This window comes from Notolepis coatsorum (assembly GCF_963971535.1).
Source record: "Notolepis coatsorum genome assembly, chromosome: 6".
NCBI lineage: Eukaryota > Metazoa > Chordata > Actinopteri > Aulopiformes > Paralepididae > Notolepis > Notolepis coatsorum.
The window spans coordinates 183258388-183273294 of NC_140170.1; the positions used below are offsets into that span (position 1 = coordinate 183258388).

The 14907-nt window shown below is 42.9% G+C and overlaps 1 protein-coding gene across 1 annotated transcript; it reads left to right on the top strand.

Annotated features, from left to right (window-relative positions):
• Positions 1-7682: 7682 nt before the first annotated feature.
• Positions 7683-9528, top strand: LOC311231134 (zinc-binding protein A33-like). Its single transcript, XM_084317635.1, has one exon. The coding sequence runs from the start codon at positions 7948-7950 to the stop codon at positions 9355-9357; it is 1410 nt and encodes a 469-aa protein (XP_084173761.1). The 5' UTR covers positions 7683-7947; the 3' UTR covers positions 9358-9528.
• The last annotated feature ends 5379 nt before the right edge of the window (positions 9529-14907 follow it).

Sequence of the window (14907 nt, forward strand, 5' to 3'; positions counted from 1 at the left end):
TCCTCTCTGCTCCTCTCAGCTCCTCTCCTCTCCTCTCCTCTCCTCTCCTCTCCTCTCCTCTCTGCTCCTCTCAGCTCCTCTCAGCTCCTCTCCTCTCCTCTCCTCTCCTCTCCTCTCCTCTCCTCTCCTCTCCTCTCTGCTCCTCTCAGCTCCTCTCCTCTCTGCTCCTCTCAGCTCCTCTCCTCTCCTCTCTGCTCCTCTCAGCTCCTCTCCTCTCCTCTCCTCTCCTCTCCTCTCCTCTCTACAAATCTACTACGGTAGATTTGGAGCCGGGAAAGACGAGCATCTCGTGTTTTTCTGAATCTATGTACTATTTAAAAAAGCTGTGACAATAAAATTATCTGAATATGAAATCTGTATATTATTATTATTATTATTATATATAACTTTATTTTTATAGAACTTTTCATACAGAAATTGCAGTTCAAAGTGCTTCACAGAAGTAAAGAATACAGGCATAAGCAAGCATAAAAAAAAGATAGAGAGGTAGCAAGGTAAGGTCAATATGGCCAGTGGCCTTGTTAGGTTGGAGGGCGCTCAGTTTTTTTAACACCTCATCCGTTGTTACCATTTTGAGTTTGAAATCGTCTTTGCGAACCCAATAACCCAATAACCCAACAATACAAGAAACGTACACCTTAAGAGCGATGCACTGCTCTGTTGTTCTATTATTAAGTGTTATGAGCGATGCTCTCTGTTGTAAATGTTATTGTATATTTTTATTGCACTATTTTATCACACTTTTTACTCTGTCTATTCTATTTTATTATTTTTAGTATTGCCTATTTTTAAACTGAATCAAACCGCACTTTTTTACTCTGTCTATTCTATCTATTGGGATGCTAGATCCTAATGTGAAACACTGTGATTTACCTTACAGGTACTTTACCCCCCTGTCTGTAGTCTACTAGTAGCGTGTCGACGTGTCCTTGAGCGAGACACTTAGCCCTCCGCCGTCGCCGAGTGAATAATGTGAATGTGAGGCATAAGTTGTGAAGCGCTTTGGATAAAAGAGCTAATGCAGTCCATTTATATAACTGAACGGTGTGGCTGAAAATAAATTATTAAATGAAACATTCGGGGCCTCTTAAATCGAATTACTTATGGGATTTAGTGTTTGATGTTCCGTTTGTCTGAGGCTTTTTGCACAGGAACAGAAAGATATTGATTTCCTCGTGGTATAGATCTGGGTTGGGTTTCCCAAAAGTGTTATTGGCTGCTTCAGCAAAACCCAGACGTGTGGCACGAAGCATCAAGGTCAGGATCCACTGATCTGGGGTCAGTGACCAGGAAGGAACCTTATTCAGACTAACGGACTGGAGCTGACTCTAGATCAGTGAGTTTTTAAGTTTCTTTTTTGATCCACTTTTGTCTCCTCCTTTTTCTGTGATTTTTCTCCCCATCCCAATTGACCTCTCGTGCCAATTCTCCCTCCCCTGTCCTGATCGTTGCTCGCATATGCCCCCCACTGGCCGGTCGTAGGGAGGATAGAAGCCTTGCATCACATGTCCCCTCCGATACATTTACATTTACATTTAGTTATTTAGCTGACGCTTTTATCCAAAGCGACTTACAAGTTCTGTACGAAAAGTCATCAGGAAGGGCACAACTCTATCAGCTGAGTAACAATGTTCATCAAAGTGTTGCGTGTTACAGTGTAGGTTAGTTTATTAGGACAAGTGCATGACAGTAAGGTTAGTTAGGGTTAGATATTTTTTTCTTTTTTCTTTTTAATTCAGATAATGGTTGAAGAAGTGTGTCTTTAGTCGACGGCGAAAGATTGGACGGGTTTCGGCTGTCCTAACTGGGGTGGGCAGTTCATTGTGGGGTCATTCACCATTGTGGGGCAAGGACTGAGAATAGGCGGCTTCTCTTTGATGACCCTCCCGGAGCTTGGATAGGAGTAGGTCTGAGGCGGCCAGAAGATGCAGAGCGTAGGGGTCTTGAGGGTGTGTAGTTAGAGACCATTGACCGGAGGTAGGCGGGAGCGGTTCCCTTTGCCGCACGGTATGCTAGGTCGAGGGCCTTGAAGCGGATACGTGCAGCAATGGGGAGCCAGTGCAGGTCCCTAAGAAGTGGGGTGACATGGGCCGACTTCGGTAGGTTTGAGATCAGGCGGGCCGCTGCGTTTTGAATGAGTTGAAGAGGCTTGGTGGCAGTGGCCGAGAGGCCAGCGAGCAGTGTGTTGCAGTAGTCGAGGCGGGAGATGACTGTTGATTGGATGAGGAGTTGGGTGGCTTCTTTTGTCAGGAAGGGGCAGATCCTTCTGACGTTACTCAGGAGGAATCTGCAGGTTCTGGTTGTCGCTGCGATGTGAGCAGAGAAGTTCAACTGGTCATCGAGGACAACACCAAGGTTCTTGGCGGTCGGGACGCGGTCACAGCTGCATTCTCGACTGTGATGGAAAGGTCGGTCAGGGGTGAGGATTTGGCCGGCAGGTGGAGCAATTCTGTTTTGCTTAGGTTCAGTTTGAGGTGGTTGGTCGTCATCCAGGCGGAGATGTCGGACAGACAGGCCGAGATCCGCTCAGAGACGTGGATATCTGAGGGAGGGAAGGAGAGGAAGAGTTGAGTATCATCTGCATAACAATGATAGGAGAAGCCATGACACTTGATAATGTTACCCAGTGATTTAGTGTAGAGGGAGAAGAGAGGTCCTAGAACCGAGCCCAGCAAGACACCCGTCCACAGGGAGCGGGTGGCCGACAGGGTCCCTCTCCATGACACTTGGTAGGAGCGGTCATTGAGGTATGATGTCAGCCATGGCAGCGCAGAGCCATCCACTCCCATTCCTGCGAGGGCCGCGAGGAGGATCTGGTGGTTGACTGTGTCGAAGGCTGCAGATAGATCTAGGAGAATCAGGACAGAGGAGAGGCCTTTTGCTTTTGCTAAGTGAAGTGCCTCTGTGACCGCAATGAGAGCCGTTTCTGTGGAGTGGACTGATTAGGGTCTAGGAGGTCATTCTGTAAGAGATAAGCAGTAAGTTGGTTGGATACAGCATGTTCAAGTGTTTTAGAAAGGAAGGAGAGAAGAGAGACAGGACGATAGTTGCCTATGACGGTGGGGTTCAGGGTTGGTTTTTTTATGAGCAGCGTCACTCTGGCTTGTTTTAGGGAGGTGGGGACCACCCCCGAGTTGAGTGAGGAGTTGATGGTTGCAGTTAGGAATGGGAGGATGTCCGGTGCTATGGTCTGGAGGAGTGGGGAGGGTAGCTGGTCCAGCTGGCATGTAGTCAGACGGTTCAACGTTACCAGTGTCAGGGTCTCGGCTTCTGTAATGGGAGAGAAAGATGACAGAGTGAAGGATGAGGTTCTCGATTCAGCATTTGTAATGGGTGGGGGTTGGGAGAAGGAGCTGCGGTGGTTCTCCACTTTTTCCTCAAAGAAGATTGCGAAGTCTTTGGCAGAGAAATATGAGGGAGGAGGGGGTGGGGGGGGGTGAGGAGGGAGGACATGGTAGCATGCAGTTTGCGAAGATTCTTGGCAGAGGCCTCGAATGACTACAGACCGGTGGCACTCACCTCTGTGGCCATGAAATGTTTCGAGAGGCTGGTCAAGGATCACATTTGTGCCTCCCTCCCCAGTGATATGGACCCTATGCAATTTACATACAGGCCAAACAGGTCCACTGACGATGCGGTCTCCCAAGTACTGCACAGCACCCTCTCTCACCTGGACCGCCAGAAGGGGGGGCTATGTGAGACTGTTGTTCATTGACTACAGCTCAGCGTTCAACACCATAGTCCCCACCAGACTGGTGGACAAGCTGATCGAGCTGGGTCTGAGCTCCGCTCTGAGCGCCTGGATACTGGACTTTCTGAGTGAAAGACCCCAGGCGGTCAGGGTGGGGGGGTCATACCTCCAACACCATCACCCTGAGCATCGGGTCCCCCCAGGGCTGTGTTCTGAGCCCCCTGCTGTACTCACTTTACACACACGACTGTGTGGCCAAGTTCAGCTCCAACTCCATAGTGAAGTTTGCGGACGACACGGTGGTGGTGGGGCTGATCTCGGACAACGATGAGAAGGCCTACCGGGAGGAGGTTGAGGTACTGGAACGCTGGTGCCAGGACAACAGCCTGCTTCTGAACATTGGTAAAACCAAAGAGCTGATCGTGGATTTTAGGAGGAGACAGCAGGAGACACACACACCACTGATGATTAACGGGGCTACCGTGGACAGGGTGAGCAGCTTCAAGTACCTGGGGGTCCACATCTCAGAGGACCTGACATGGACAACACACATAGACTCAGTCGTAAAAAAGGCGAAGCAGCGCCTCTACCACCTGAGACAGTTAAGGAAGTTCAGAGTATCTGGGAAGATACTCCAGTCCTTCTACTCCGGAGCTGTAGAGAGCATCTTGACTGGAAACATTACTGCCTGGTATGGCAACAGCACGGCACAGGACAAGAAGGCCCTACAGAGAATGGTGCGCTCAGCCGAGCGTACCACGGGTATTGCACTACCAACCCTGCAGGTTCTATACAACAAGAGGTGCAAATCCAGAGCCTGCAGGATAATGAAAGACCCTCACAACCCCAACAACAGCCTGTTCATGCTGCTGCGGTCAGGCAAACGCCTGCGAGCACCAGTAACGAGGACAGAAAGACTTAAGCTCAGCTTCTTCCCACAGGCCATCAGAGCATTGAACACTGAACTCTCCACGCACAAGTACACATGAGCACACACACAACACACACTAGCTCACACACTAGCAGCCACTTTAACATGAGCACACACACACTCATGCTGCACACGCTCACACTATGGACACTTTACAGAAGGAAATATCACTTTAAGAATAGTATAACTTGAGATCGCATAATATAGCATTGTATAGCAGTGTACATAAAGACCCAATGCCTCATCCGTAGCTAACAGTGTACTGCACTGCCACAGGACCTGTGGCATGCTCTGTAAATAGCTCATGTACAGATACCGATATGCCTACTTTGTTTACTTGTTTATTGCACTATGTCGCTCTATTGGTTGGACTCTTATATTATTACTAGGGCTGTCAGTTTATCGCGTTAATTAGATTAATTAATTACACAGCAAATTATCGCGTTATGAAAATTAACTCAAAATTTATTACAATTTTTTTTCTTTTTTTTTATAATAATTTTTTGGTATCTCATTCATTCCATAAGACTGTAGAATACACATTTACAGATTTTTTTTTTATATGGTTCATTTGCATGTTCTTGGTATCTGATTCTAGGGACATCTATGAATCTCAGGGAATGTATTCTCAGTGTCAGAAATACTGTGGGCTAGATCCACAAAGAATGGATTGCACAGTGCAAGTTTGAAAATGGAGGGACCTTGATGTAAACAAGACGAAAGTCTTTCTCTGCTCTGCATCCCCTTAACAATTGTGTGTATTGAGCCGTACTGTATTGTACCCATTCTGCAATCTGTTAATAACATTTTCATTCAATCAATCAATCTGCGCGGTGATTGATTGAATGAAAATTTTATTTTGAGTAAATTGTAATGAACCAAATGAGAATATCAATAAATTTTTTTGAATCTTTGACTGTGAATAACACCATGTTCTAATTGACCAGACCTGAAAAATCTAAGCAAATTCATAGATGGAAGATGATTAAACAGAAGGTTTTGTAGATACAGTACTGAATTCTGCCATCCGGACACATGCAATTTGAAATATGATTATAGAATATAGAATATCAGGCATAAAATGGTTATGCGATTAAAATGCAATTAATTAGATTAATTAATTACAAATCCTGTAATTAATTAGATAAAAAAAATGTATCGCCTGACAGCACTAATTATTACTAATACAAATTTAAAAAAAATGATTTCAAACCCTTATTTAAATTAGGGTTTGTAAGTTATGTTTTTGTAGGTTTTTATTGATTTTTGCTACCGGGCAGTCCGGTAGAGAAAGAGAGAGAGGAGGAATGGGAGATAGACCGGGGAAGACATTTTGCAAAGATCACCGGAGTCGAACGCGGGTCGCCTATTGCTTATTAACAGCGGAGCAGTGCTGCCGTTGCTTCCGCGTTTTCCCTGATTGGCTGCGACACGCCCCGCGGCAGGTGCTCTGCCGCGGAGCGGAGCGGCAGAGCTTGCGTCATTATGTAACCGCCCTAATCCGCCATGATTTTCATTCGAAGCTCAGCTCACCTGGCAGCGCAGCGGTCCTGCGGTCCTGCGGTCCGTTGTTGACAAGTTCGAATCCCATCAATTTTTTTTTTAACGTGTATTCTTTCGCCGGTTAAGGTTAGGCATGGTTAAGGTTAATGTTAAGGTTAGGCATGGTTAAGGTTAATGTTAAGGTTAGGCATTGTTTCGGAGTTGGTTAAGGTTATAGAACGGTTAAGTTTAGGCGCTGTTAAGGAGCTGGTTAAGGTTAGCGTTTGTCTTAGAGAATGGCAATAGACAGCCTATTTCCGCATTGCCGCTCTCTCGCGCTGCCGCGGTCACATGGTCACATTGTCACATTCTTGCACTCCTCCGCTGTTAAAAAGCAACACGCACCCGGGTCGGCCGTGTAGCACCGTAGCGCTGTATGCGGTGCGCCACTCGGGCGGCCTCAAACCTTTATTTAAACATGAAAGGCAACGGAGGTTTCACTCTGCTCAACACAGAGTTAAGCAAAAAAAAAAAATCATATAAAATCATAACAATGAGACAACAAGACGAGGCAAAAAGCAAGGATAACAAATCAATTAAAACATGTACAACTCAATTGACAAAGGTTGGGGATCAAGGTTTTAAACTCTGCAACAGAGGGGAGAATCTCAAGCTTTAAGGACTGTTGGAGTTCATTCCATGAGCTAGAGGGGCGTCGTAGAGAAATGTAGATGTACCCTGTTCAGAGAAAACTCCAGGGACCGTAAGGACCAGCCAGCAGTGTTAATTTTGGCAGCTATTTTCATTTTTAGTTTTAGTCATGTGTCAAGTGCTCCTTTTTAGTTTTCATCATATTTAGTCATCTGCATTTATTTTTTCGTTTTAGTCAGTTTTATTCAACTAAATGTCTGAGCATTTTAGTCTTAGTCAGTGTTAGTCTCGATTTTGTCTTTTTTTGTTTTTGTCTAGATTTAGTCGCAGAAAACTGATGATTTTTGTCTAGTTTTCGCTAAATGAAAAAAAGGCATTTATAGTGTAAATAATGCAATTCTATTTATTAAGTATAGTCTAGCCAAAACCCTATCAGCTGATTCACAATAAGTTCAGTAGAAGGCTAGGAGCCCAATAGTAACCAAACATTCCTTGAAATGGTCAATAGATTCAGAAATAATCAGACATGGAATGGAACATATTCTGATTTAAATTGCTTCTTTTTTTTTTAACCAACAAAGGAACACTATAGGATAGTGTAAATACACAGTACACACTGATTGCAATTATCACTGGGACCTACTGTACAAATGTTACACACACATTCCCTTTTGACAAAGGGACACTTTTTATGCCACTGTGGGAAATGCTGATGTGAATGGCTCTTTCCTCTGAACTTGTTTAAAAAAAGAAAAAAAGAAAAAAAAGAAAAAAAAAGAGGAAGAGGAAACACATTGGCTGTGGTTGCTCTCAGAGCCGAGAGTTTACTTCCGCATTCCACGATACCAACACACGCGGGTGGGAGTGTCTTAACTTTCTCTCTCTACAGCTGTGGTTGCTCTGTAGTTGTGACAGAGAGCACATAATGTTCACCAAACTGACGATTCTTCACTTTCTCCTCTTCGACTGACACTGAGATTCACGCGCCTGCTGTAAAAGACTGGATAAAACCCACAGCTCGTACTGGAGGAGTAGGACTCGCTTTAAACAAACACAGGAAGGAATAGTGATCAAACAGTGACTTCAACCAGCTGCTGACTGAATCTAAGTAAGTTTATAACAATTGTCATTAGAAGTGAAAGTAAACTTCAGGGGGCATTCCAAAGGAGGGGGAGTGTTACTGAGTGACAAAATGGCTTCGTCTCATTGTGAAGAGGATCTGTCTTGTATTGTGTGCTGTGACATCTATAACGATCCTGTCGTCTTGGCGTGTGGCCACAGCTTCTGTAAAGCCTGTCTGCAGCAATTCTGGAGAGATAGAGAAGACAAGGACTGTCCATGTTGTAGGGAAGTCTCTTCAGGTTCAGATCCTCCTCGTAACTTTACTTTGAAGAACCTGTGTGAGGCCTTCAGGGAGAGAAGCCAGGGAGCTCCAGCCGGTCCAGAGGTGCTCTGCAGTCTGCACGGTGAGAGATTCAAGCTCTTCTGTCTGGATGACCTCCGGCTCATCTGTGTGGTGTGTCAGTCCTCCAGAAAACACAAGAGCCACAACTTCTGCCCCATAGATGAAGCTTCGGAGGATCACAAGAAGGAGCTCCAGGCTCCACTGAAGACCTTGCGTGACAAGCTAAAGGTCTTTAATGAAATCAAACAAACATGCGACCGCACAGCAGAACACTTGAAGGTCCAGACCCTGCGCACAGAGAAGCAGATTAAGGAGGAGTTTAAGAAGATTCACCAGTTTCTCCACGAGGAAGAGGAGGCCAGGGTAGCTGCACTGAAGGAGGAAGAGGAGCAGAAGGGTCAGCCGATGAAGGAGAAGATCGAGGGGCTGGAGAGAGAGATGTCAACCCTTTCAGACACGATCAGAGTCGTAGAGCGGGAGCTGAGAGCTGAAGACGTCTCCTTCCTGCAGAACTACAAGACCACACTGAACAGAGCTCAGTGCAACCTGCCTCGTCCACAGCTGCAGGTCTCAGGAGCGCTGATAGACGAGGCCAAACACCTGGGCAACCTGGCCTTCAGAGTCTGGGAGAAGATGAAGGAGAGGGTCAAGTTCACTCCTGTCACTCTGGACCCAAACACTGCAGGACCCTGGTTCTCTATATCTGATGATCTGACCAGTGTGAGACTCACCGACACATGGCAGCAGCTCCCTGACAACCCAGAGAGGAACATGGTGTGTGCCATTGTTCTGGGTTCTGAGAGCTTCAGCTCAGGAGAACACAGCTGGGAGGTGGAGGTGGGAGACCATCCTCTCTGGGCTATAGGTGTGGCTAAAGAGTCATTTGACAACAAGAGAGAGGGGCTACAGACATCACCACAACATGGTATCTGGGCTCTAGATTATAGGAGTGGTAAGTACACTGATGGTCTGGGTCAGATCCTCACAGTGAAGAGGAGCCCCCAGAGGGTCAGAGTACAGCTGGACTATGACGGGGGGAAGCTGTCCTTCTACAACCGCGAAGACATGACTCACATCTGCACTCATGAACACACCTTCACTGAGAAACTCTACCCATACTTCAGTATAGGAGAGGCTGGTGATGCCAAACACCCTGATATAAACATCTGCCCATCAGAGGTGTCTCTCTCTCTGTGATGATATAGTCATGACAGTGTGTTTGTGTGTGTTTGTATAAAAACCCTGTTGCACACACGGGGTATACAGATAGATAGATAACCACACGCTAGTAATTAGAAGAAGAAATAAATATATAGAATAAAAGAAGAAAAAATGTTGCTCGACTACATGTTTGTGTATGTGTATGAGAGAGAGAGAGAGAGAGAGAGAGAGAGAGAGAGAGAGAGAGAGAGAGAGAGAGAGATCAAAGCGGTGTTAGAACATCGTCTGCGAGGTCGAGGGGTCACGTGCACACACTCCCCAACGCATTCTGCTCGCCGCATGGAGGAGGGAGCGACGCCGGAGTGGAATCGGTCGACCGGCACAAACTAGATTTCTCTGAGCTTTCTTGATTCCAGTTCAGCGTTTTGCAAATTAGTACATTTAATTTTAATTTTATTTTAAATCTTTTTATTTTTCATGAGGTTTCACATTCAATCGACAGATCTACAGAATGTTCAGTGTCACTCTCATGAACAAGTTTTAACAATTTTCCTTGTGCTCCCCACTCAATCCATTCTCCCATCTCTCACTCACACTCACACACACTGGGACATACACACACACACACACACGCGCATACAGGCATACACACACACACACACACACACATACACACATACACTTGCCCACATACAGGCACACATACACACAAATAAACAATAAAAAAAAAAAAAAAAAAAAAACGGGACAGTAGGTAAATCATACGTAAATAAGTAATAAGGAATAAAAGTGCAAATGTCGGTATTGTAAACAGTGACATTTTATAGCATAATTTTTATTTTATAAATATCCTCAAACTAAATCCTCAATTTGAATAAAGTGATTAATCTGATTAAATTTGTCTTTTATGTGTTTTAATACTATAATATTAGTGTAGCCTAATCTTTATCTGCAACTGTGAAGAAAACCCCCATTGGTTTAAACAGAATGAATAAAACACATAAAAGATATACATGTAAAAAAGATATATATATATATATATATATATATATATATATATATATATATATATATATATATATAAAAATAAAAAAAAATGTATTAAAAATAAAAAATTATTGAATCTTGCCAACGTTAAGGAACGAAGGTCCGAATGTTCGAACGTTTGGGCTCAGCCCTAGTGTGTGTGTGTGTGTGTGTTTGTTTGCATTTGCACGTGCCTGTAGAGCAGTGTTAATTTTGGCAGCTATTTTCATTTTAGTTTTAGTCATGTGTCAAGTGCTCCTTTTTCGTTTTCATCATATTTAGTCATCTGCATTTATTTTTCGTTTAGTCAGTTTTATTCAACTAAATGTCTGAGCATTTTAGTCTTAGTCAGTGTTAGCAGGAGTAATGGGAAAATATGAGATCCAAGGAGTTGCCTGCTTTGTGGGTGGGAGGCATGGCAGTGGGAGTCGGGTCAAACGATTGTAGGAGGGAGACCACTATGACCGACTGAGATGAGTCAGGCAGGTTGAAGTCGCCCAATAGAAGGAGAGGGACCATCTTCCGGTAAGGAGCTTAGAAGCATGTCCAGCTCATCTGTCACATGTGGAGGCAGCCTGTCACATCTTTTCACCTGCCAGCGCGGACTCTCATTTTTGGCGAGGAGTAACGTGTAGGAGGCTCACACTGCCCCCGCCATTTTCCTGACTTTGCTGTGCAGGTGCCCCAACCAACCTGTAGGAGTCGCTGTTCACAACGACCAGACTACCACCCTTCGACTTCCCACCCGCTAACTCTGCCAATTGAGTTAGTGTGACGGACGGCCCAAGCCGGAGGCAACGCCGACAACCGGATTCGAACCTGGTGTCTCTTGCGTTGGTGACGAGCGCAATGTACGCTGCGCCACCCAGCCGCCATCTGAGTATTCAAGTTTCTTTATTAGTTGTCATAAAAAAATACAGAATACTTTTATATAAAATGCTTTTTTTCTGTTTTGAGAGTGTGCTAGATAAAAATAGATAAAGTATAAAATAGAAAGTCAAAAGTACGTAAACAAGTGTAAACAAAAGTGTTCATCAATATACAATACAGAGTAGAACAAATTAGTAACTGAGTTACAATACAATACAGTACAATGCAGAAATGGGATGAGGTACAACTTAGGGTAAGGTGCAATGAGGTATGGATTGTAGTGCAAATCTCTCTGACCAGGAACATGACCTTATTAAAACTAACAGACTGTTATGTGAACAAAGCCTTCTGATTACATGTCTCTCTCTGATAAGGCAGGGGGCTTTGAATTTGAAAGACATCAACTTTATTTCCAAACCCTGGCATTAAACGTATAACTACTGGGGTACATAAAAAACATCTTTCAAAATGTTCTCATGTACCCCCCAGTTGCTATTGCATGTACATATTTGTGTTTTATTACACGTATATGTACATACATACCAGCTGTTTTACCTGTTTTATTCTCCACCCATCGATCATCCATAGCAACACTATTATCACCGACATCTAAGAAGGGAGATCTCCCCTTTGAACGGCCCTTCTAAGGTTTCTCCCCTCCACATTGCCTGTGGTGCTTTTTTCCTATTGCTAGGTTTTTAGTGAGTTTTTCCTTACCTTCGCGTGGGTCATGTCTGGGAGTGTTGCATTCATTTATTTTACATTTTATTTTGGATTTCATGGTGTTTTCTTTCTTGATTTATTGTGATGTTTCTTCTTGACTTGTTTAAAGAAGACGTATCCAGCCCATGGGGATATTAACGTGTGTTGTCGGGCCTTACAAATACATTTGATTTGATTACTGTGTAACCAATACATGTTAAAGTGGTATTTTTATGTTCAAATAAGTGTGCCGCGCTACATTCCAACAGCCATCACTCATAATATAGAGTGGTTGGTCAGTGACATGGGTCTCTCAGTCCCTCCGCTCTGCAGTAAACACTAAATACATTTACTGGTATCCCTTCCTACTTTATCCAAAACACTAGATATTCAAGACATCTTGCCAAGCCAAAAATAGTTTACTGCACTGGTAGATTATTTTACTTGTTTCAAGGACACATTTGCAAAAATAAAAAGTGTGGCGTTCACTCTCCTGATTGGATAAAGTGGGAACGGGATACCACACCAGAACATTTATCTTCCGTTTACTGCAGAGCAGGAGGGACTGGGAGACCCATGTTACTGACCAGACATATCAGTGATGGCTGTCGGAGTGTAGAGCTATTATTTGAACATGTAGAACACTCATTGTAACATGTAGACCACTCATTGTAACACAGACCACTCATTTGAACATGTAGACAACTCATTATAACATGTAGACCACTCATTTTAACATGTAGACCACTCATTATAACATGTAGACCACTCATTTGAACATGTAGACCACTCATTATAACATGTAGACCACTCATAACATGTAGACCACTCATTATAACATGTAGACCACTCATTTGAACATGTAGACCACTCATTTGAACATGTAGACCACTAATTGTAACATATAGACCACTCATTATAACATGTAGACCACTCATTATAACATGTAGACCACTCATTATAACATGAAGACCACTCATTATAACATGAAGACCACTCATTTGAACATGTAGACCACTCATAACATGTAGACCACTCATTATAACATGAAGACCACTCATTATAACATGAAGACCACTAATTGTAACATGAAGACCACTCATTATAACATGTAGACCACTCATTATAACATGAAGACCACTCATTATAACATGAAGACCACTAATTGTAACATGAAGACCACTCATAACATGTAGACCACTCATTATAACATGAAGACCACTCATTATAACACGTAGACCACTCATTGTAACATGTAGACCACTCATTATAACACATAGACCACTCATTGTAACATGTAGACCACTCATTATAACATGTAGACCACTCATTATAACATGAAGACCACTCATTGTAACACAGATCACTCATTATAACATGTAGACCACTCATTATAACATGTAGACCACTCATTGTAACATGTAGACCACTCATTGTAACATGTAGACCACTCATTATAACATGTAGACCACTCATTATAACATGTAGACCACTCATTATAACATGTAGACCACTCATTGTAACATGAAGACCACTCATTATAACATGTAGACCACTCATTATAACATGAAGACCACTCATTATAACATGAAGACCACTCATTATAACATGTAGATCACTCATTGTAACATGAAGACCACTCATTATAACATGTAGACCACTCATTGTAACATGTAGACCACTCATTGTAACATGTAGACCACTCATTATAACATGTAGACCACTCATTATAACATGTAGACCACTCATTATAACATGTAGACCACTCATTGTAACATGAAGACCACTCATTATAACATGTAGACCACTCATTGTAACATGTAGACCACTCATTGTAACATGTAGACCACTCATTATAACATGTAGACCACTCATTATAACATGTAGACCACTCATTATAACATGTAGACCACTCATTGTAACATGAAGACCACTCATTATAACATGTAGACCACTCATTATAACATGTAGACCACTCATTGTAACATGTAGACCACTCATTATAACATGTAGACCACTCATTATAACATGAAGACCACTCATTGTAACACAGACCACTCATTATAACATGAAGACCACTCATTATAACATGTAGACCACTCATTGTAACATGTAGACCACTCATTATAACATGAAGACCACTCATTATAACATGAAGACCACTAATTGTAACATGTAGACCACTCATAACATGTAGACCACTCATTGTAACATGTAGACCACTCATTATAACATGTAGACCACTCATTATAACATGAAGACCACTCATTATAACATGAAGACCACTCATTATAACATGTAGACCACTCATTATAACATGAAGACCACTCATTGTAACATGTAGACCACTCATTATAACATGTAGACCACTCATAACATGTAGACCACTCATTATAACATGTAGACCACTCATTATAACATGAAGACCACTCATTGTAACATGTAGACCACTCATTACAACACAGACCACTCATTATAACATGTAGACCACTCATAACATGTAGACCACTCATTATAACATGTAGACCACTCATTATAACATGAAGACCACTCATTGTAACATGTAGACCACTCATTGTAACACAGACCACTCATTATAACATGTAGACCACTCATTGTAACATGAAGACCACTCATTGTAACATGTAGACCACTCATTATAACATGTAGACCACTCATTATAACATGAAGACCACTCATTATAACATGTAGACCACTCATTATAACATGTAGACCACTCATTATAACATGTAGACCACTCATTATAACATGTAGACCACTCATTATAACATGTAGACCACTCATTATAACATGTAGACCACTCATTGTAACACAGACCACTCATTATAACATGAAGACCACTCATTATAACATGTAGACTACTCATTATAACATGTAGACCACTCATTATAACATGTAGACCACTCATTATAACATGTAGACCACTCATTGTAACATGTAGACCACTCATTATAACATGTAGACCAC